Source organism: Orbicella franksi, chromosome 13, assembly GCF_964199315.1.
Source record: "Orbicella franksi chromosome 13, jaOrbFran1.1, whole genome shotgun sequence".
NCBI classification, from domain to species: Eukaryota; Metazoa; Cnidaria; class Anthozoa; order Scleractinia; family Merulinidae; genus Orbicella; species Orbicella franksi.
This window is the reverse complement of record NC_138157.1, coordinates 16,183,759-16,205,850: the sequence shown is the minus strand read 5'-3', so window position 1 is coordinate 16,205,850 and position 22,092 is coordinate 16,183,759. Positions and strand designations below refer to the sequence as shown.

The 22,092-nt window shown below is 40.2% G+C and overlaps 5 protein-coding genes across 5 annotated transcripts; 3 read left to right on the top strand and 2 right to left on the bottom strand.

Annotated features, from left to right (window-relative positions):
* Positions 1-275: 275 nt before the first annotated feature.
* LOC145465782 (programmed cell death protein 6-like) lies at positions 276-4,008 on the top strand. The gene is made up of 7 exons (XM_081449539.1): positions 276-343; positions 430-491; positions 605-649; positions 1,112-1,255; positions 1,918-1,932; positions 2,086-2,195; positions 3,125-4,008. Exons 1-7 carry the CDS (start codon positions 279-281, stop codon positions 3,224-3,226), a joined length of 543 nt encoding a protein of 180 aa, XP_081305665.1. The 5' UTR covers positions 276-278; the 3' UTR covers positions 3,227-4,008.
* A 1,001-nt stretch (positions 4,009-5,009) lies between these two features.
* On the top strand, positions 5,010-5,378 carry LOC145465072 (uncharacterized). Its single transcript, XM_081448866.1, has one exon. It carries the CDS (start codon positions 5,010-5,012, stop codon positions 5,376-5,378), a length of 369 nt encoding a protein of 122 aa, XP_081304992.1.
* Positions 5,379-5,699: 321 nt separating this feature from the next.
* Positions 5,700-7,267, top strand: LOC145465071 (uncharacterized). Its single transcript, XM_081448865.1, has 3 exons — positions 5,700-5,794; positions 6,459-6,639; positions 6,868-7,267. Exons 1-3 carry the CDS (start codon positions 5,700-5,702, stop codon positions 7,108-7,110), a joined length of 519 nt encoding a protein of 172 aa, XP_081304991.1. The 3' UTR covers positions 7,111-7,267.
* A 1,255-nt stretch (positions 7,268-8,522) lies between these two features.
* Positions 8,523-22,057, bottom strand: LOC145465669 (ER membrane protein complex subunit 4-like). The gene is made up of 6 exons (XM_081449441.1): positions 21,980-22,057; positions 21,813-21,900; positions 21,405-21,443; positions 10,804-10,957; positions 9,557-9,720; positions 8,523-9,123 (listed from the first exon to the last, which is right to left on the bottom strand). Exons 1-6 carry the CDS (start codon positions 22,036-22,038, stop codon positions 9,088-9,090), a joined length of 540 nt encoding a protein of 179 aa, XP_081305567.1. The 5' UTR covers positions 22,039-22,057; the 3' UTR covers positions 8,523-9,087.
* On the bottom strand, positions 15,067-18,203 carry LOC145465668 (uncharacterized). Its single transcript, XM_081449440.1, has 4 exons — positions 17,324-18,203; positions 15,700-16,494; positions 15,382-15,493; positions 15,067-15,166 (listed from the first exon to the last, which is right to left on the bottom strand). The coding sequence occupies exons 1-4, from the start codon at positions 17,534-17,536 to the stop codon at positions 15,075-15,077; spliced, it is 1,212 nt and encodes a 403-aa protein (XP_081305566.1). The 5' UTR covers positions 17,537-18,203; the 3' UTR covers positions 15,067-15,074.
* Positions 22,058-22,092: the final 35 nt, after the last annotated feature.

Sequence of the window (22,092 nt, the reverse complement as noted above, 5' to 3'; positions counted from 1 at the left end):
AGGGGAGAGCGTGAAGCACCAGCGAGTGGAGGTAGGGGTTAAAAATTGTAATATTTGCTGTAATGATAAGGAGCATAATGATTAAAATTAATAAAAGTTAAGCAAAAGGAAAAATCGAATGGATTTGATATTATCCATATCTTAAAAATGTATTTTCATTTTGAAAATGATGAAAATGATTCTCGAGGAGTTTATTTTAGTCTTTCTGACCTACCCCTCCCGAGGCTATCTCTTTTTGCAAATAGCTGTGCCACCGCGCTATTTCGTTATTTCAAACCATGGCGTACTACGGTCAACCTGCCCCTCAACACGATCAAAATTTCTTGTGGAACGTTTTCCAAAGGTAGTCACAGGAACAAAATATAGCTGATGGATTTGGGTAGAACAGTATCTGAAGTATATTTTGACAAATTTCTGTGTGATTCACAGGGTGGACAAAGACAGAAGCGGTGCAATTTCTACAGACGAACTCCAACAAGCGCTGTCAAACGGTACTCACTGCTTCACCTTGACTTTTGAACTTATCAATCTTAAATGCTGTTGCTGTAGTGACTTAATCTTTACTCGTCTAGATCATTAATGACCCTTTTTCTTCCCTCAACAGGGACATGGACGCCTTTTAACCCCGAGACTGTTCGACAAATGATCGGTCTGTACTGGAACTTGTCCGACTTGACTGCCATTCTGTTATCTTGTTATTTTCCGGTATTTTCTAGGACGTAAGCGCCGTTGTCACCTGCATTTATATGTGCAGATGTCGTTTCGCAGACACTGATCTTTGTTAACCCACCATGTCACTTAATCACAGTTTAATTGTTAGACTGTATAGATCTTTTGTTCTGTTTTGCAAGCTATGCAGTACGTTTTCAGTTTTATTTTTTAATATTCTTTCCCTACCATTTCCATATTCTGTGTTTTGTTGATCCCAGTGAGAGTACTGGGGTTAAAATGTGATGGTTAGGTGCGAAATAATGACCCAATAACATACCATAAAAAAATCCCCCTTCTTATTTCTGATATGAAAAAAATATCCACCGTATAATGTTAAAATTTTAACACAAATATTGTAATGAGATTGTCTGACTGTATTTAATAATTTGTTACTTTTCAGGAATGTTTGATCGCGACAACAATGGGACCATCAATTTTCATGAGTTTGCAGCTCTGTGGAAATACATTACAGACTGGCAAAATACCTTCAGAACTTATGACAAAGATAATTCTGGACATATAGACAAGAACGAGCTTAAGACAGGTATCAATCACATGATATGTTTATTCCAAGGGAGGGAGAGGGAGTTGTTTTAACCTTTCCATTGTAAAGAGTACTTGATTTTAAAATTCAAAAACACCTACTGTCATTTTGCATAAAGTAATATAATAGTTTTGGATGCACATTCATTTAATAACGAAGCACGCCAAGTCTAGAAATAGAATGCAAATTACTGGAACCCTCACAAGAGTCGGAAAACATAAACATGACATTGTTCTGAGAGAAATAGGAGGAAAATGAACGCCAAATTTTCGTTTTGTTTGTCTGAGTTTGTCTGAGTCATAATTTCATTTGCGTGCTTCGCTATTAGTCACACACACTCTCTTTCTCATTGAAATTGGGGTAAACAGAATGAGAGAAATGAAACTGAAAAATAAGTGAGACTTGCCTGTAAGGTAGAGCTTGATTGCAATCGTACCGAGTTATATTGGTACCAAGGGATTACACAGGATTGCAAGTGCATGTATTAACTCAGGTTATGACAGTTTTCAAAGAAACAGTCTGTTTGGCAAAATACTGACCAAGAAAGAACCAATCAGATTTCTTAGAATTACATCAAGAGTACCTTGCTATATAGTAATATTGTAAACATTGAAATTTTTGCTGATTTTTTCTTCTAAGCATCTCTTCTCTCCTTTTTGCAGCTTTGACTAGTTTTGGTAAGTAAATGCATAGACTGAGGTATCAGCTACTTTTCTATATATTATATGTAAATCAGTTTACACGTTAAATATTTAATTTTTGTATTTTGTCTTGCCCAGTCACTTATAAAACCAAGACCAGTACAAAATTTGTATCTTTTTCCTCTGCAGGTTACAGATTGTCAGACAGATTTTATGAGATTTTGATCAAAAAGTTTGATAGGAGTGGACGGGGAGTAGTCAATTTTGATGATTTCATACAGTGCTGTGTGGTAATACAGGTCAGTTTTACCAATGAATAATACAGTAAAAACCCACATGTAAGAACCTAGAACCTACTTTGAGAAGTTCTTAAAGATAGAGTACAAAATTAAAGCATATACAGCACCTATATACTGTTGTTTGCATCTAAATTTGAACATGTCAGGGAAAAACTTTTTATCTGGGCATAAAATTGCATGATTTGCATGCAAAGTGCAACACAGTTGGTCTCATTTCATCAAGTTGTCAAAAGTGTTTCCTATAGATAAGTACAGAGGAAGCTTCCAAAAAATGGATTTCCTTTGTCTCCTAGTTTAAAGTTTCCTCCATTTCTACAGAAAACTTTTCACAACTTGATGAGACAATACTAGTTGTGATGGACTTTTATTTTCTTTTCAGTTCTGCCAAACTTTGAATGAATGATGACAAGTCATTCAATGTTTGATACCCATGTCGATCATGTTTGTTGTGGCATACTGTATTGAGGCTTAGATGCAGATGACTATCGTGATTATACCTCCCATAGGTCCACTGATTTGATCGCAGAAAATCACCTCCACAGGACACAGGGTCCACAAATATACCAACCCTTGAACTAACCTACTGCACATCTTGATGTAATATATCAAACATGAATGACCATGTTTGACCACATTTCCAAACACCAAGAAGAGAGTTGAAAATACGATGAGTAGCGGAGTATTTTTGACCAACTTTGAGGTGTTTGGAAATGTGGTCAAACACTGTCTTGAGTTTTTGATATATCTTCTCAATTGAGACTAAAATTAAGCAGAAAATGGAGAAATAAAATCGTTAAAATCTATGCTAATTAAGATCAGATACCTAAACACTGTCACGATCATGACTTCCTTTGTTTAAGCTTGATGAATTATTAATGAATTTGAGAAATAATCATACTAACTTTCTTTTTTCTTCCATTCCTTCTTAGATGTTAACAAGTGCATTTCAGGGCTTTGACACGAACAGGAATGGATGGATCACAATTAACTATGAACAGTTCTTGTCTCTAGTGTTCAGCCTTAAAACATAGATTCATTTATTTATCTTCATTTTGCTTGTAGTTCTGCTGTATGTATAGAAATGTTGGTAAGAGTGAAAGCAAGGGATGGTATCTCTTAAGATATGTCTGTTTAAGATGGATTCCACTCAAAGTTCGAGCAATAAGTGCAAAATTATTTACTAAAAATCTGCTCATAGCATGGTAACTTTTGGAATACTGTTTAAAACAATTCACTGAAGTACATTTCTCCAAGTGACCCTGCAATTTAATTCTCAAGCATTCTCAAGAAAGGTAATGTCAAACCTTGCAAGAATGCTTAAAGCGTGTGTTATTGTGTTTTTAACTGGCACGAAACGTCTCTTTTAATTGAAATATGGATAACTTCAAGTTCAATTTTCTCTCACGGGGTCAGCTTGAGAGCTAAAGTCTCCATAAGTTCTTCTGTATTCAAAATATTACCATGCCATAAGTTTTATTTTTTTTTAGTCATTGCCATTACTGCTCGAATGTTCTGCAGAAGTCATCTTAGTACATTTAGGCACAAATGAGTCTATCAGTGGTCTCTCCTGTGAAACCAAATTAAAAGTTTTAGACTTTCATTTAGAACTCAGATAATGTTATTTAGCTAGCGTCCTACACCGACTTTCTTTGCTCTCATCATCTATTCTTTCATGATAAGACCAAAGAGCATCTGTTTTGGACTGGAGGCTAGTATTAAACACTATTGTTAAAAGTGTAAGTCTTTTCTGAAATAATAACATTCTACACTGTACCCTGAATGGAGTGAAATAAATAAATAAATTACTCATTCATTCATGTATTCCTCAGCATGATTTATTTTGGCCTGTGAACAGGCTCTGGCTGGAAGGGCCGAGAAGGAACTGGGTGAGAGTAAAGTGGCTAAGGGAGAATGGGGTGGGGTTGAAAATCCTTTGTCTGAAAACATAAGTACGAGGCTAGGGATATAGAAATTAAGGTGCCATTTATGCAAAGGATCTATTGAAATAAAATCATCGCAGCCATGAATGCATTAGTCTGAAGCTGAATGGCAACAAGCTGATTCTGCGAATAGTCGTAAAGCAGATAGGCATAACGCAAAGAGGCATAAAACATGTAGGCATAACGCAAAGAGGCATAAAACATGTAGGCAGAAATCAAAGAGGCATAACGCAAGTAGGCAGAACGCAAAGAGGCATAATGCAAGTAGGCATAACGCAAAAACCAGCCTGAATGAAAAGAGACGGCGATGTAGAGGTGGAAAGAGGTCAAACGGAGAAATATGTGGACATTTTTTTGTAGATGCCGCGGGCCAGAGTAGACGGCATCGGCGCTGAACTATTAAAAGCAGAAGAGTCTCTTACACCCACGGCCGATGCCGTCTACTCTGGCCCGCAGCATCTACAAAAAAATGTCCACTTTTGAAGATTTTCCACGAAATCTGGATTTCAGAGATTATGCCTGATGACGAAGCTGGCGAAAAACAGGGGGACCTATCTGATTGCAAGAACTAGAGGGGTATAACACTCTTGAGTCTCACAAGCTACATCTTCATAGACTTCAAAGGATGGCCACAGAAGGCGAAGATGGGGAAGTGTTCAGTAACGAATCATACAAGAATGAATGACTACCACCCTGGAGAAGAAAATCCGTAAAGAGCAAGTGGCTTCAGCAAAAGGGAGATCTTGCAGGGATCACTTCTTAACGCTCAGGCAGATCTTGGAAGAGGCAAGGGAATGAAACAGCACATTCTACGCCAACTTCATAGACTTTGAAAAAACGTTTGACAGTACGACACTACGGAATACCAAGACAGATGGTGAATATTGTCAGGATGCTCTACCTCGACTGCCAAGCGCAGATCATCTGCAGAAACAAGTTGACACAGCCTTTCCCCATCCAAACAGGCGTGAAGCAGGCATGCATACTCTCCCTATATTCTCTATTCCTATTCTCTCTCGGGATCGACTGGATCATGACAGATGGAGCAAAAGATCAAAGAGGCATTCCATGGAATCTCTCAAGCATGCTCAGCGACCTTGATTATGCAGATGACATCTACCTCTTAGCCCACCGCCACACAGACATGCTGGCCATGACCGTGGGAATAGCATCCACAGCTGCTATTCTTGGACTCAAAGCCAGCACGAAGAAAACCAAGCACATGAGAGTGAACCACCGCTGAGACGCACCTTCAAGAAAGGGTGAGTTTTTGTCTCCGTCAAGAACATCTGGAAAAACAAGAAGATCAGCTTAAAAACTTTGCTTCTACAAAAGTTACGTTCTCATTACGCTATTTTATGGGTGTGAATCATGGAATTTGACAAATGCCATCTATATCTTTTACAAACTCGACACGTTTCAGAATCACTGCTTACGCCGAATCGTGAACATCTTCTGGCCGAACATCATTTCGAACGATTAATTACCCCGGACAACTTTAACTAACAACATCAGCTCTGGGGTGAAGAAGAGAAGGTGGCGCTTTATCGGGCATATCCTCAGGATGGAGCTATCTACCATCCCCATTCCCCTTGAGGAAGAGGAAGACCGAGAGAGACCTGGCGACGGACAGTCGACAAAGAGAGGCGGGCAGACGGAGTAGGCTGGGGACAGTTTCCTCTTTCAGAGCTGGACGTACTGAGCAAGTTTAATTTTTACTATAGGTTGATCATCAAATTGTTTTGTTATACCTCCCAACCCAAATACGTTTTCCAATTGGAGGAAAACGTGTCACGTGTCAAAACTCGCTAACTTCCAAGGGAAACAACAACATGAACTTTCGACTCGCACGTGATCATGTCGTGCTCCTGGAAACCGCGCCAAATTTTTGAGCCAGCCGGCGAAGAGGAAACGATTTCTTCGCAGTTTTTTTTCTACTTTTGAGTTGAGAGGTATAGCAAAACACTAAATGATTGGCCCCGCGGGGAACAGTGAATTTTTTTCCCTCGACCTCAATGTTCCCGGAGGCCAAGCCGAGGGGAACATTGAGGGACTCGGGGAAACAAACCTCACTGTTTCCCCTGGGGCCAGTCAGTAAGTGCTTAGTATTCGATCCTTTTTGGGTGCTAGTACCATTAATATTTCACCCAAAATTCGCGAATGCTGTATGTGAATTTGTGCCGGGACTGGTATGGTAAAAATTTCCTTTACTGTCCCCTCCACCCCCCCCCCCCCTCACTTATTGAACCCTCTTACCCTCATACAATTAATACAGACCCAACATTTGAGCGTTGAGTGAATTATACGTTGGTTCGTAAATTATTTGTGAAAAACTCAAGGAATTCTCACTAAAGGCAACAGAGGCAGACCAAACAAGCTTTGCCACTCGACTGGCCAAAGCGATTGGAGCAAAAAAGGTGCTCGAAGTGGGTAAGATGCAACGGACCATTTTCGTATCTCGGTATTGGACTGGAACTAGCTTGCAACTAAGGCTACTGCAGGGAGTTTAAAAAACCTCATATTAGCCTTGTTCCCAAAAGCAAAAGGGAAGGATTCCGGTACTTGCAGTCAAATGACGCCATCATGCAAATCGCCTATTAAATCACGTTTTCAGTATGGCATGTTGTTTGTGCTTGTGCTTGTGTTCACACTTGGCGTTTGGCATTGTTTCTTGCGTTGCATGTGTAAACATTCACTAGTTTTATATTATAACCTTTTGTTTTGATCGTCAGACATTGTGGGAGGGCAATGTGTGTGACCCGAAGATTAACAGAGACGGCCGAACATGGGCTGAGGTGGAAGCTCTCGACTATCAGAGAGATTCGATTGAGATGTACAAATACCATCTTCAGTCAATATACAAAAGGATTGCCGTCCATATGCATGCGTTGAACAAGACGATCGCCAAAGATCCTCGTGTACTGGTAGACATCCTGCCGATTGGATCAGGGCTTACAACAGTCACGAAATTGTGACTCAATTCTTCAAGATCAGTTAAAATACTTCAACTTTTTAGATAATACGCAGATCGGCAAGGTCTTTCATCATTGGTCCATTCGCTATTTTGTTTATCAAGCGTATCAAACCAATCACTGGCATTGCTTGTGTTCACGTGACTTAACTCAACCTTTAGGAAAGATGACGGAAAAACGACTGTTTTTTTCAGCTTTTTTTTTTCTTGGTTAAGTCAAGTTTGGTGTACCCGATAGTTAGTTCGATGTCATTCTAATTCTATCTTTATTCCTACGGTGAGTCTCAATAAAGTGCAAAAGCGTGCTAACAACTGTATTTGTTTTCACAACGTTTGACTGATTTCGGGACAATTAGTTCTACTCTTTCATACTATTCACCTTAATTGCGACGATTTAAGGAAGGAGGCTAAAAATACAAATAACGGTGTCTAAAAAGGGTGGTAAATTGATCGAAACATCGTATGCATAGATTACCCGCGACCAAGTAGGGAAAAATGAGCTACACAACAGTAAGGTGGGAATTTTAAGTTTGAAAACACTTTGTAATGCGCTCCGCGTACTCTCCACACTACGATCGAAAACGCTAATTATTTTCATCGAACTGAAAACACATAAATTTGAAATGCCCATCCAGAGCGAAGACATTTGAAAACGGAACCCTACTTAACAGTAACAGAAGCAGTAACTTTTTGTGATATAATTTTATATAATAGGTTTACAAGCTTTAGTAGCTCGCAGCTAGCAAAGCTATTCTGGGCGAGCTACTATTGCTACTTACCAAAGAGTATTATCTAGTTTAATAAAAGAGGGAATAAGAGAAAAAAGGAAATTAAAGAAATTTGAGCAAATAAACAAAATTTAATCAAAATATTATCGGATTAGCTGGGAAAACGGAGGATTTCAAAAACGCTGGCATCATTTACATCACTTTCGCAAATGATGTTTGCGCAGTTCTGCGTTCTAAAGCGTTTCAGTGTGGAAGGAGAAAATGCTGCGTGAACGGTAGTGTGTTTGCCAATCTTTCCATGCATTGGAGTCGTTTCGAAGGGACATTAACGTAGACGGACGGAACCTTATAAACAAGTGTACCTAAATAAAACTACCAAACAGCTATACAGCGTATTGCCGCGGGCGACCTGGACCGTCTGAGAATCAATCGTATGTGTTTCTAAATCTGACTGCCGGACATTCAACCCAGACTTAGAAACACATACTTCCGACACACTAAGAACGCTTTGGCCTATACACTACCGACAGACAACACAAAACGAAAAGAAACCTTGATTGAGAAATCATAGCTGTTTGCAACTGGTAGAATCTTACATCATTCGTCCTTCCCTCAGCAAAGAAAACCCTATTCATGTTACATTAGTTTCCTTTCAGATTCCCCAGCAACAACTAACATCACACATGTCAACTGATACTTTAGTTTATTCCAAAAAGAAACTCGACGTAACATCTTAAATTGCTAATGTCAATCTTCAGATAACAGGCGTGTACAGCTATCACAAATTACTCCAACAATTATTACAATCTGGACAGCTGCTTTTCTTTTTCATAAATGGTATGTTTTCAAGAAAAATTCCTCTCCAGATTTCTGCATTCTACACTAAAATTTTATTATAGAGAACTCAATAAATTCAGTGGCAATTCTCTCGCCCACTAAAGGCCTAAATAAATACCAGAGTTTTTATGATTATTATAGGAAACTATGTACCAGTATTCCGTTTTAGCCTGTCAACCATGCATGCCAATGGCTTAAAAGGTCAAGAGGTTTACAATAACCAGTCTCCAGTAGTCCGGTGCCATCTTGGAAGAACGAATCTAATTTCTAGTATATCACACTTGGAGGACTTGCAGATCTTTGTACAATATGCCCTACATTATGGATCATCTCAGCCAACCATGAAGGCTACTTGCGGATAGTTTGGTACAATGTCAGAAAGAAAAGTGCAGCCTTAGATTACAGTTTGTTTGATGCTAAAGAATGAATCCACCTCCACTATACTCGACTCTCTGCAAAATAGAAAATTAAAATGCAAACTTCACACCGATAAGCACATTATTGCAATAGCAAAACCAAAATTGATGGGGGTAATTTTTAACTAATAAATTGCTTCTATCACGTCCCTCAACTTCAAGTACGCAAATCTATTGAGTGACACCAAACGACTTCAAGGAATTCAACCAAATTATTATGAAAATATTGGAGATGGTGCACTATGAAAGAGTCAGCCTTTAGATTTCGCCCTTGTTATGTACGACAATCTTTCTCATTTGTATGTTACACTTTGGTTCATCATCACCTATTTGGTGATTTTCTACATTTAGTAACCTATCATTTTTCAATTGACAATTCCTTTCAAGGCACTTTTGTGCATAGTAACAATAGCTCATCCTCTATATTTTGCCACATACATAGATGCTTAAGGGTTGAAAATTAACTTACTGTTTTGTGTTCCATGAAAGCCAGCCAGTCTGAGGTAGCAGTCGGTAATAGTCCCATGGAATGGCATTTATACAGGGCCAGTGCAACCAAGGAGAGATTTCCAAGGAGATAGAAAAACTTTTGAAGAATGACATGGTCATGCTCCCCTTCCAGAGATACAAAAGCTGAAAGCAAAATTCAGTCTGTGGATGAAATCTTGATGTATGACTATTTATACCGTGTAACATGGCTTAGACTACGAGTAAGTAGTCCCTCTTTCGCTCAGTCCGTCGTGCGTGACGGGAAAGAAAACCGCGAGACAAAAATGGCCGCGCGAAATCCTGGAGGCGAGGAGCGCGCGAAAATTGTTATCTGATGTCTCGTTGGCCGTCTTCTTTTTAAAACTTCTTTTGCAGTTTTGCTGAACGAATACTGAATGAAGATATACTCCTCACGGCTTATGTTTTTGCCTGGCTTTTTGAAGAGTAGAGTAGAGCAATTTTATTCAGGATATCTCCTGGGCTATTGACAACAGGCGATAATGAGAGGACGTCAAGATTGGAAATCCTACACCGAAAAATCACTCGGCTGTGAAAGGGCAAACTCTTGGGCTTAGGCCATATTCCCTCCTTTCGCGCACTCCTCACCGCCAGGATTTCGCGCAGTCATTTTTTTCGCGTGGTTTTCTTTTGCATCACGCACGACAGACTAAGTGAAAGAGAGACTACTCGTAGTCTAAACATGGCTCTAATTTTTAAGCCTGTGGATGAAACCCTAGTGTGCGACCATTCAAATGGATGCTATAACAAGAAGACTAATCAGTTGGTGCTGTTTGCTGTTCTATCAAAATTGTGCAAAGTTGTCAGGTTAAGGGACTTAGAATCTGTTTACAGAAGATGACAGGTTCCCCCGGCCCTTCTCTAGATGACCGAAGATGGCAGTTTTCCCCCCTCTCTCAATATTTAGTGGAGAGAGAGGGGGGTGGGGAGGGTCAGAAAGAGAGAATCTCAGGAATCAACTGAGCCAACCATTATTCTCCAAAAAGTTGCTTACCAATATAAGCAGTTCATATAATAATAATAATAATCCTATTTATATGAAAACTGCTGACATAATTGTAGTTACAAGTGTTTGCTAGGGGTTACGTTATAACCCCATGAATAGTCTGAGTTACCAGTTGGAGTTGCTGTTGTACAACTTGCAACGTCATGACTCGCATCCTAACCATAAAAGAAGAAAATAATAATAATGATAGGAAACATTCTTACTTGATTTAACAGCCAGAAGAGCCTTGACTGGCCTTAGGAACATCATACCAACCATCATGATGGGGAAGATAGAGATAGAGTTACCCGCCATGTACATGATAAACAGATTCATAGGAATCTGCTTGAAAGGTCCGAGTGCTATATCCCATGATTTCTGAAAATGACATACATAACAGCAAATGTTAATAAAACCCCTTGCTGAAATACAAGCCAAAGGGGTTTTATTAAGAGCATGTCCACCAGAGGACCAGGCAGACGTGATACATGCCATCTCACCGATTTCAGTGAAACTTGGCCAGATTGAAGAGCATACCCAATAACTCAAAAAGCCAAAACGGTTTCAAAATTGCAATTTTCCGGGGGGAGTTACACCACCCCCCTACTTTTTTCACATAAATTTCTTTAAATACTACACTAAATGAGGGTAAAAGTAGGGGGCTCCTAAACCTGAGCAATTCATCCAATTCAATTGTGGCTATACATGAGTGTACATTAGTCCTACATGAGTTATGTACGGGAGTTTCATGTAATTTGATTGATTACCTGTCAATCAATGTAAGCTAATAACTACCCATGTCAAATGGCACAGCAAAGTATGGTGATTTTGAGGCCAAATATCTCCTGTGGCCAAGTCCCTCCCAAAGAGATATCTATACCACGGTTCAGTTCCACCTTTGGTCTGTACGAATTATCAAAAAAATTTTTGGGACCTGCCATTTTTTGTTCGCAGATCGAGCTCAAACCCTGCACATCTTGCACAAGATTTTAGTTTAATGACTGACATCGTAAAAGTTCCTGCATAAACCGCACCCGTAGATTAGCCATAATCCCAAGATGGAAGCTCAAATATTGAAAAGTAACGTAAAGACAATAAAGTTTGAAGTTCCAGTGAAGTTCTAATTGGTATAAAAACAAAGACAACCAAGTGCGGTTTCAGAACACTGATACAGCGGCTGTTGCGAGCCTTCAGATGCATTTAAAAGTCTTTAGATAACAAATTTTCACTTGTTATACCTTCTCGTCTTCCTAATTCACTCTTCTTAAACTTGAGATTTTCTCTTGATAACATTATCGCTTCGCCGGAACAATCCATGACATTAAACTTCGTACACCATATTGAAACGATACGAATTAGTGCTTAGTAGCCAAGCTTTCAAATGTGGAGAGGAGTCTGGGCATCACAACACACAAGAGGACACCTATTTTCTTTAGAGGGATACTACGTACCATCAAGATTTTTGCACGACTACAGCAGGAGAAAAACTTCACACAGACGAGTAGTTGGATAATCCAATGGATAAATGTTGCTGTAAAAGTGATAGCAGTCGCAGCTAAACTAGAAGAACTAATAATGATAATTATTTACAATGCTAATAATTTTATCAAAAAGGATCAACAGTGCATTATAATTCTCAAATATTAAATATTTTAACGCTATTGCCAATGGTATTAATACCACTAAAAGTACTTACGATACTGATAAAGAAATAAAATTGGCTCAGCAATAATTACAGTACTCTTTTTCACTATTTACAGTACTAACAAAGTTAGAGTTTTTACCTTCATATTATTTCTGTACTGACTTTCAGGTAGATGAGTTGAAAATAATTACGCGAGTTTCCACCAAATTTATTTACAAAATGGTACTAGAAGCCAGCATGTGAGGTGATTGTTGCTCACAGTGATTTTCTTGCGAAAAGTTCTAAGGGATTCGTGTGAGGACTTGGCTGTCGTGCATATATTGCAATAGGGCGTTGACAACTGTGAGGTAGTGTATTGATCTGTTGGATTCCAGAAGCCCGAGCCCACGTCTCTCTAGCCTTAATCACCTACATAGCTGAATTGTAGCTTCCTCGCCTTGCCCACTCAGAAAACCCTACACCGAAAACATTTTGACTAAAATAACGCGAGTATCGATGGTTGGGTCCCTAGTGTATGGCGTGACCAACTTTTGAGCCTTCTTGTTGATCGTTTAACAAACAGAGCTCTCGCTGCTTATTTACAACTTAAATGTTTAAAAGAGAAATAGGAAAAAAAACATGATACGAAAAAAAAAAAAAAAAAAAAATGGGAAACCACCAATATGCAGAAAATGGAATTGTTGATATTTATAATTTCGGAAAAAGTTATATTTATGACAGTTCAGTGTCACTACAATTCCAACTCGCGCCGGATCTGTTGAAATGTCCGGATGGCAGAGGCCTCTGTTGTTAAAACATCGTCGTCATCTTCATCTTCATCGTCATCTGCATGTTGAGATTCTTCAACTGTATCGCGTAGCAGTCTACCAGTTCTATTGAGGTTTGATAGCCTGCTGAAATAGCGGGAAATCTGCACAGTTGTCAACCACTCTTTTTTCTGGAATCTCTTCTTCCTGCTACTGTCTCGCAACCCCTTCATGCGCGTTGCTACATCTTCCGAATTAGCCTTGTGGCCTTTCGCTTCCCCCAGAAGGAACACCTCCAGCAAATAGTTTCTCACATTTTCGGAGAAGTTTACGGCATTTCTGACCTTTTTAAGGGCCCATCCTTCCTCTTGAGAAGGCATGTTTTGATTGTCAGGTTGGTCCGCAGCGGTTGCAGCCGAGGTGGAAGACACAGATTTAAGATATCCACCAGCCAAGGACTGGCAGGTTTCTGCCCATTTGCACTTGACCTGGTCATACTGAGTCTCCCGTTCAAGTCTTATAAGGTGCTTTCCCACATCGAGATGCCTCTGCAAAGCAGCAAATGACTGATACACTTTGATGCATCCTTCCTCGGGGCAAGCGAATGGGACCCTGTCTTCATCTTCTTCCCCTTCACACTGGGTGGCGGGATCTGGCTGAGAGGGGCTGGGTTCAACAGGAGATGGTGGTACAGGTCTCACCAGTGTCAAGGTTCCCACTTCCTCGTTTGGTCTCTCAAATGGTAATAAAATGGTAAGATTTGTTGCTCCCTGTAGAGTACCCAACCGTGCTAGCATAGTTAGGGTGAAGAATTTTCCAGGTCCAATGTTGTACGCCCGCCATGCCCTCAGTCCTCTTTCCTCATAGGAAAAGTTGTTCAGGGACTGTACGCCTGTCATAGTGGTTTGTGCATCGTCTGCAAAGTAGTTTGCACATTACAGACCGACGCATAGCACCCCTTCACGTCGCCATGAGACTCGATAGCTGCCTTCATAGAAGCTGCCGTTTCCACATCGTTTCCCTCGTTCACAAATCGCCTAATGTGACTCTTTATTGAGGCAATCCGACGGTCACATATATCCTTTCCCGCCTGAGGCTCACTAAAGTCATAGCGTGCAACTTTAACTCCACTGCGCTCCCCAAGGCTTGGTAACGAGAGCAACAGGAAAGCGGTATGATAACACCCAGCATTATCCGACTTCAGAAAGGCTTCTGCGAGGTGGGGCCTCTGTCCCTTCAGAGTTGCTAGTGTGTGCTCTAGGATAGATGTCACAGCAAACCAATTCTGGTTACAGTCATCAAAGAGGTGAATGAAGGTCCTTGTCTGAAAATAATTGCAAAAGTGCAACTCATCATCTCTACCAAACATGAGTCTGTTGCACTGTCACGATTGTGTAGTTATTACCGGAGCGATTTTCAGGCCTGGGCATTTGTTCGGATACGCTTATCGCCCAAAGATTTTATTAGAAGCAAACAAGACAAAATGGAGCACCCTACATCACTCGGCATTTATTCGAGTAAATAATGTGAGACGAGTACCTCAACTCCACTGCCAGTTTCATCTTTCGTGATTGCCACCGTCACATGCCAGGATTTTCCTTTTTTCCCAAACCAGTCTCTTTGGGTCTCTCTGAAACTGATGGGAAGGAAGTTCATTGCCCAGTCCATGATTAGGAGAACTTGACTGGCTGATAGATGATCGACCACGAAGGATTTGGCTGCATCTTGGTGGACAGCTCGCACAATGTGCGCCTTCCACTCCTCTAGCTTAGGCAGAGCGCTCTCGATATCATAATTTAGCTCTTCTCGTCTGTCTGCATCACTGCGACATTGAAATGATAAGAAACCACGTTGCTAATTTTTCCTTAAACCGAAGCCACTAGAATTTGAACTGTTTACGCAAAAAATAGGGAAATACGCTCTTCACATTTTACCTAAAATGTACATCAGAGGAGGACAAGGCTAGCTGGATATCGATGACTACATTCCTCAAGTCATCACAGCGATCACAGCAGATGTTGTGTTGGTGCTGGCATGTCCCGCGATGATCACTCTGTCCACTGCTGAGGGCATACACACTACAATGGTCGGCACAGGGCTCCTCTTAGGAAATATGGACCTTGAAATCTGACTTGAGATATTGCTTTGCTGCTTTCAGCCGACGTTTGATGGAGCTTGATTTTTCATTGTTCAGACCTGAGGAAATGAAATTAAAAAAGTAACGAGATCCCACTCAATAGTTTCTACCCAATTTGAGCGGAAAGGTACAGCCAAGCTCAGTGAGGACATGGGGAGTGTTTGTTTACATCATATCCTGTCGTGATGGCGTTTTTGCTATTTGGATGGCAAATAACTACAAAAGAGAAAAACCCACAAGCAATCGTATTTGTTTCAAATATAACTTAGCTTACTATGCTGGTGCAACTGGTTAATGGTGTCTTCAAGAGAGGCGAGGGCGTTCACACCGTCGGTTTGCGTACTGTCAAGGCCGGCCAGTAATTTCTTTTGTGACGCTGCGCATATCTGAAAAAAAAAGAGAGTTCATTATTTTACTTTCCGGTAAATCTATCGATCATTTATTGTGTTATGAGGCAAAAAGTGTAAGGAAGGCTGTCAAATAGGGCAAGATGTGTCAACCAAATATTGCGCGTGAATCAAGAGGAGAGAAAATTTGGTAGTTAATGACATCTGTTATAGCCATGACTAACAGCTGTCACAGAAAGGCTAACCTTGATGATGCTAAATAGTGTAGATCTTCTCAAGGGCTCAAATGCAGACTCAGCGCAGTATTTCAAGTACAACTGAACTAGGCCAGACGAGATGACGGTGCGCACCACACTTGGAATTTCAATTTTCTCGCCAGTTGATAGTTTGAGATTTCTTGTCCCATACGCCACGTCTTGGAGGAATGAGGGCCTAGATATAAAATCCAGAAAGTGATCAACCTTAACAGGATCCAGACGCGTCCTCCGCAGCGTTGGTGGCTCGATAGGTTGACCAGGTTTGTTCTTGAAAGCATGCTTTCTTGCCTCATCGATCCTCCACTTGGTAAGGCCAGGGATCATCTGGAGCAATTCTGTTTTGGAATAGTCGCCTGCAAAAAGTGACAATATTTGCTGCCTGTTGTACCATGAGCCTGCCTCTTCATAGCACGTGACCAGTCTAGACACTAACGTGCCTTCTCCTGCATTTGAGACCCCTTGGATGTTTTCACGCCTGCTGCGCACCTGTTCGAAAAGCCACGTAGAGTTGCCCGAGGCTATGGCGTCTAATACGACGTCAACTACCTGTTCGTCCTTCCTTCTGTAGTATCGCTGTGTGGAGGCAGAGATAGTCAGCACGTCAGACTTGCACTGTGATCGTACAGGACTGACACTCCTGTCTGATGTTCTCCTAAGGAAGTTGTTCGGACTCTGTAGCTTGTGCTCAACCTGGGGAGTTGGCTGCCATTCCTGCGAGGTCTCGCCTTCTTGCGCTGACTCTTGAGAAGACAAGGAGAGCACCTCGGAGTTGTGCTCACTTGGCTGTAACAATAAAAATTTGAATAAATAATGCTCCTACACTAAGCATGAAAAAACAAACAAACAAACATAGCCATTGGAAGATGGTTTGCAACAACGTCTTGTGCAACAAGGGCTTTGAGATCATAGCAATCCCAAAACAAATATTGCAGATATACTTGCACACTTAAGGATCATGATATTAGGAAGAGAAACTGTACAAGGATATCTCAACAACGAGACTACATATTATAGGAGTCTCTTTTTTTCTAGCTGTGCCCATATAGTCAGTAGTTTTGTTTGCTTCATTGTGTATCTTTACAGCTGCCCTATAACATATCAGCTACAGCCAGTGAATAACAATTGAAGAAAAGTGACATTCCTAAACTGTCCAGGAAAGGCCTGCGAGTGCTGCTGATCAAAGTAGTCAAAAGAACTAGCTTTTAAGTGGCAGAGGGGGCACAGGGCAGGGGGGCCAGGAGGCGGGAGAGCAGTGGGCGGGAGGCGACGCGTGCCACCAAAAGAGACGGTGATTGAGCGAGATTGAGAAACATTGCATAGTATGTTTCCATACAAGACGGGGATTAGGAACACAGGATACCAAATAAGCGAGATATTCAGACTCCCTGCCCCTCTGCTCCCACCACTGTCCTCATTGTCTCTAATTGAGCATATACTCATCTCTTCTGCAGTTAATGAGCTGTGTAACCAAAGGCATGTATTCTTCATCTGCCTCTTCAAAACTCTCCTTTCAAAAATCGACTCGAAAATCTCTTGGAACCGTATCTACGTATAAAATACTCTTGTGTTACCATAACAAACTAATAGATAACTGAGTACACATGTGTAATACCTCACTTGATGGTTCTTCCGGTGGTAACAAGAATCGCACGTACGCTTGTGGATCAACAATGGTGCTGTCAGCCTTCTCCATGGGTAGGTCTGCTGAACTTTGTTCCTCTCTCTGCTCCTGGGGCGGTGAAGCATTTGCTTCGAATTTCATGGCAGCTTGATGTTTCCCACGACAAATTCTACAAATACCTGTGTTCATAGAATATGACATCATTTATTTGTAAGGCCAGATTTTCTCCGCTTTCTCGAACACCGACTGGTAATCGAGCTTATAATTCTTGAAAACAAATCAAGGTAGGAGTTCGTACTTTAGCTGGATTCGAAGATAAAGAGACAAAGCATTTTACCTGCTCCAACTGGGACAACAACATTCCATTTACTCTTGATTTCCTTTGACATTCGCAGGTTAACACCTCTCTCCCTCTTACCCTTACGATTTCCATGGAGTGGATGCTGACATTTTATCGAGGCCTTGAACTTGACGCCTAACTGATCCCGGTGTTTTGGACAAATTGTGAAGTCACGGCCGCCTTCATCAAACAACCCCACGCGTGCAAGAATTAGTTCTTTCTCAGAAGAGACACTTATTTGGGATACAGAGATTTGTCGAAGATGAGCACTTATATCTCTAGAGCAAGAGCTCAGAGGAAGAAGCTCGTTTCCTTGGGATGAAATATCGCAGTGAGAGTCACAGTGCGAGGCAAAGGAACAGGAAAGATTAGACATTGTTTTCACAACGTAAAGGTCACGAAGAAAATGACTTTGTTGTGCCAAGGTCCCACTTACAATCGCAGACAAAGTTGTTTACTTTTCAGTGTAGACGTAATTATTTGGCGCACGAAACATCACAGTTCGTGTTTCGCTGAAGTTTTTAAACAATACGTTCAAGAACAATTTCACAAAAATATATTTAATAATAGTCGTTAAGAAATGCTGTTAAAAAGAAAAAGGAAAGGTACTTTGAAATAAACAAGGCGAGGAAGTGTTTTATTTAAGCTGAAAATGGACAGTAACTATGAATGTCCGTAATTTTCTGTCTCGGCTTATTCGAGTAATAGTTTTCTGAATTTTTTCAGGGAATGTCGGGTTAATTTCTTTTTTCCAAGTTCAGGGTCATGAAATTGTTCTTGAACTTACTATTCAAAAACCTCGGTGAAACATGAACTGGGATATTTCGTGACGCCAGATAATTATCTTTGCGCCAAAAGTAAACAAAGCAAGAAACCTCGGCGCATCAGTGAAAATGTTTACAGTAGGAATAGTAATTTATTTCCCCCTTTCAATCAATTTTTTTGCCCGTCAGAAACGCAAATGTTTTGGGGAAATGCTAACATTTTTTTTCGTTTTATGCTGTGATGTTCTCAAGTCTCTCAGTGAACGTGCAAACGATATAACGCACGTGAAAATTATCGCACGGCTCATACACGTTATGTATGCGTAATAACACTGTGCGGTATTGAAAAATAATTTTTTCCTTGGGTAAGTCGGCCTTAAGGTATATTTTTCTTTCATTATTATTTCCAGTGAATTTTAGAGGGGGTCGGTAAGGGGGATAAGTAGGGGGTCAGTTGACCAGGGGTCAGTGTTTTGTCGTAGCCCCTCTATTACGCGTTGTGATGCCCAGACTCCTCTCCACATTTGAAAGCTTGGCTACTAAGCACTAATTCGTATCGTTTCAATATGGTGTACGAAGTTTAATGTCATGGATTGTTCCGGCGAAGCGATAATGTTATCAAGAGAAAATCTCAAGTTTAAGAAGAGTGAATTAGGAAGACGAGAAGGTATAACAAGTGAAAATTTGTTATCTAAAGACTTTTAAATGCATCTGAAGGCTCGCAACAGCCGCTGTATCAGTGTTCTGAAACCGCACTTGGTTGTCTTTGTTTTTATACCAATTAGAACTTCACTGGAACTTCAAACTTTATTGTCTTTACGTTACTTTTCAATATTTGAGCTTCCATCTTGGGATTATGGCTAATCTACGGGTGCGGTTTATGCAGGAACTTTTACGATGTCAGTCATTAAACTAAAATCTTGTGCAAGATGTGCAGGGTTTGAGCTCGATCTGCGAACAAAAAATGGCAGGTCCCAAAAATTTTTTTGATAATTCGTACAGACCAAAGGTGGAACTGAACCGTGGTATAGATATCTCTTTGGGAGGGACTTGGCCACAGGAGATATTTGGCCTCAAAATCACCATACTTTGCTGTGCCATTTGACATGGGTAGTTATTAGCTTACATTGATTGACAGGTAATCAATCAAATTACATGAAACTCCCGTACATAACTCATGTAGGACTAATGTACACTCATGTATAGCCACAATTGAATTGGATGAATTGCTCAGGTTTAAGAGCCCCCTACTTTTACCCTCATTTAGTGTAGTATTTAAAGAAATTTATGTGAAAAAAGTAGGGGGGTGGTGTAACTCCCCCCGGAAAATTGCGATTTTGAAACCGTTTTGGCTTTTTGAGTTATTGGGTATGCCCTTCAATCTGGCCAAGTTTCACTGAAATCGGTGAGATGGCATGTATCACGTCTGCCTGGTCCTCTGGTGGACATGCTCTTAACATGTTCAGCAGAATGGCAACTGGTTTTCATAGGTGGGCAAAATTATTTGACCTGAATGTCTAATATAAGAAAAACTTTCCTCTTGATAGTCAAACCAGGCAGGCAAAATCATCCTCACAACCAGTCAATTTGCCTTGGGCCTGGTCCTTAATGAAACTCCTGTGAAGCAATATACATTATTTTTTCTCCTTGTTTCAAACAGCTTTGTCAGCAAGAAGTTATTTAATACTCATTACTACTGTGTATTATTGAGTCAGTTTCTTATTTTTTGAGCCTTTAACTAAAATCAAGACTGTTTACAGTTTTTTTTTTCCAATGACAAGTTCTATTTTCTTTTGTTATGGTTATGCTACGTATTTTCAATCTAAAATGTCACATATTATTATAATGATAACTGTATCTATAGCAAAACTCTCAGTTCTGATTGGTTCTCCACAAGCCCATTAGTCATGAAATGGACAATCCCCTCTATGAGATGTACTTGCAGGGAATCACAGTAGTTGTATTCATCATCTTGGACTGAATATTTGTTTTCAGGAATACAACTACCATGATTCCCTGCAGGCAAGTCTCACAGAGGAAATTGGCCACTGGTGTGAAATCATGTGGGTGTCCAATTACAGGCATCCCAAATACAACTCTTGATAACTGCATACCCATGATCGGACACCTATGCCATTTGCGCATCAACATAAAATCCGTCCGTGACGGTTGTCAAGCAAAGGAAAAATGTCGAAGCCAGCGTTGAACCAACGGATCTGACTGGCATTGTTCGGCGGTTTAAATCGACAAATAGGTTTTTCTTGTTAACAAAAATATAATAAAACGAAGAGCAAAAAAAAAAACAAGGAAAAAAAAAACAAAAAAAAAACGAGAAAAATTCAGGATTTGAACCGATGTCCTCTACCATAATTCATAACATGCACACGCTTTAATCACTTGAGCCACGTAATACACGCTAACAGAAACTGTCAAATTTACATAAAAATTTCCTTTTGTTTCGCTTCATTGCACACCATTCAATGACTCTTGGATATTTTGGCTTCGATTTTCTCGAAAACGAAAAGCAAACTGGCGAAAAAAACAGCAAGGCATTGTTAGGTAAGTAAATTGAAAGCCATATGCAAAAAATCGGGCACTTTTGACAAAAAAAATTTTTTGACCTAAATAGTCACTTAGGAGGGTTTTCCACTAGCATCTTCAATTGTGTGCCCTTTAATGGCTTTCTTCTTATTGTTTCCTCACTCTGAGTGAAAGTGGTGAAAAATACTACTGACTTTTCTGCTCAAAAGAAGATCTTATTCTCAAACTCCATATTTCTATATATGATTTATTAGCACTAAAATCTGGATCTCATGTTGCACAATTCAGAGAGCAATTTCTAATTAGCCTTCTGTTAACACCCTTGTCCAATTTCAAAATTACTTGCCCAATTGCTCCCTGGATAATTCTTTTGCTCCACTCGGTTCAAGTACTATTAATAACACGTATTTCATGTAAGCTTAAATACCTTTGCCACAAGGTGAGTGCTGTTTGCTTCTTGAGATTCCTATAGGGAGGAAAACAAATTACCACGATTTAAGAACTATATTTTAAGAACTGATTTCCAAGAACTTTAAAACCACACCTAGATAATAGAGGCTGTATTAATTAATTAAGGCCTTGTGCGTCTCATAGCGCAATGAGGACCGATGATGATGATGATGATGATAATGATGAGATAATAGAAAGTCCAAACATACAATGTTGCCAATAATATTGCGATATGAGGGTCAAATTTTGGGCATTTGGAAACATTTGCATTTAAACTTAATCTAGAATACTTTTGAGAAAATCTACAGCGATGGTTTTCGTTTAAATCCGTAAATCCACAAACAAAATAAATTTCAGCATCTGTAAGTATTTAATGAATACGAACATGTGGTTGAAGATTACGATCCGCGTAGCCAGGTGGAGATGGAAGATCGTTGTGTTGAACAAACTGTCTATCGGTCGCATAGCGTGGTCTACAAGGACAAAATGCGACAGAAACGTTAGAAAATAGAACAAGGAAACCAAATATCTGTACTCTAAGTGAGATCTTACCGACTAATCAAGTCTATCGCCCATTTATTTTGTCGTTTCGACAACGAACGATTCGCCATCTTGGATTTGCAGATCTGTTTGTTTTCGCGTCCAGTCACTTTTTCACGGGCGAA

Coding starts and splice junctions, on each gene's coding strand:
- LOC145465782 (XM_081449539.1), top strand. CDS start 279: ATGGCGTACTACGGTCAACCTGCCCCTCAACACGATCAAAATTTCTTG. Junction 492..604: donor CCAACAAGCGCTGTCAAACG/GTACTCACTGCT, acceptor TTCCCTCAACAG/GGACATGGACGCCTTTTAAC. Junction 2,196..3,124: donor AGTGCTGTGTGGTAATACAG/GTCAGTTTTACC, acceptor ATTCCTTCTTAG/ATGTTAACAAGTGCATTTCA.
- LOC145465072 (XM_081448866.1), top strand. CDS start 5,010: ATGGTGAATATTGTCAGGATGCTCTACCTCGACTGCCAAGCGCAGATC.
- LOC145465071 (XM_081448865.1), top strand. CDS start 5,700: ATGGAGCTATCTACCATCCCCATTCCCCTTGAGGAAGAGGAAGACCGA. Junction 5,795..6,458: donor AAGAGAGGCGGGCAGACGGA/GTAGGCTGGGGA, acceptor TTCGTAAATTAT/TTGTGAAAAACTCAAGGAAT. Junction 6,640..6,867: donor AACTAAGGCTACTGCAGGGA/GTTTAAAAAACC, acceptor TTTGATCGTCAG/ACATTGTGGGAGGGCAATGT.
- LOC145465668 (XM_081449440.1), bottom strand. CDS start 17,536: ATGATGTCATATTCTATGAACACAGGTATTTGTAGAATTTGTCGTGGG. Junction 15,494..15,699: donor CACTATTTAGCATCATCAAG/GTTAGCCTTTCT, acceptor TTTTTTTTTCAG/ATATGCGCAGCGTCACAAAA. Junction 15,167..15,381: donor TAACCAGTTGCACCAGCATA/GTAAGCTAAGTT, acceptor TCATTTCCTCAG/GTCTGAACAATGAAAAATCA.
- LOC145465669 (XM_081449441.1), bottom strand. CDS start 22,038: ATGGCGAATCGTTCGTTGTCGAAACGACAAAATAAATGGGCGATAGAC. Junction 9,721..10,803: donor TCTTCTGGCTGTTAAATCAA/GTAAGAATGTTT, acceptor TTTTGCTTTCAG/CTTTTGTATCTCTGGAAGGG. Junction 9,124..9,556: donor CTTTCATGGAACACAAAACA/GTAAGTTAATTT, acceptor TCTATTTTGCAG/AGAGTCGAGTATAGTGGAGG.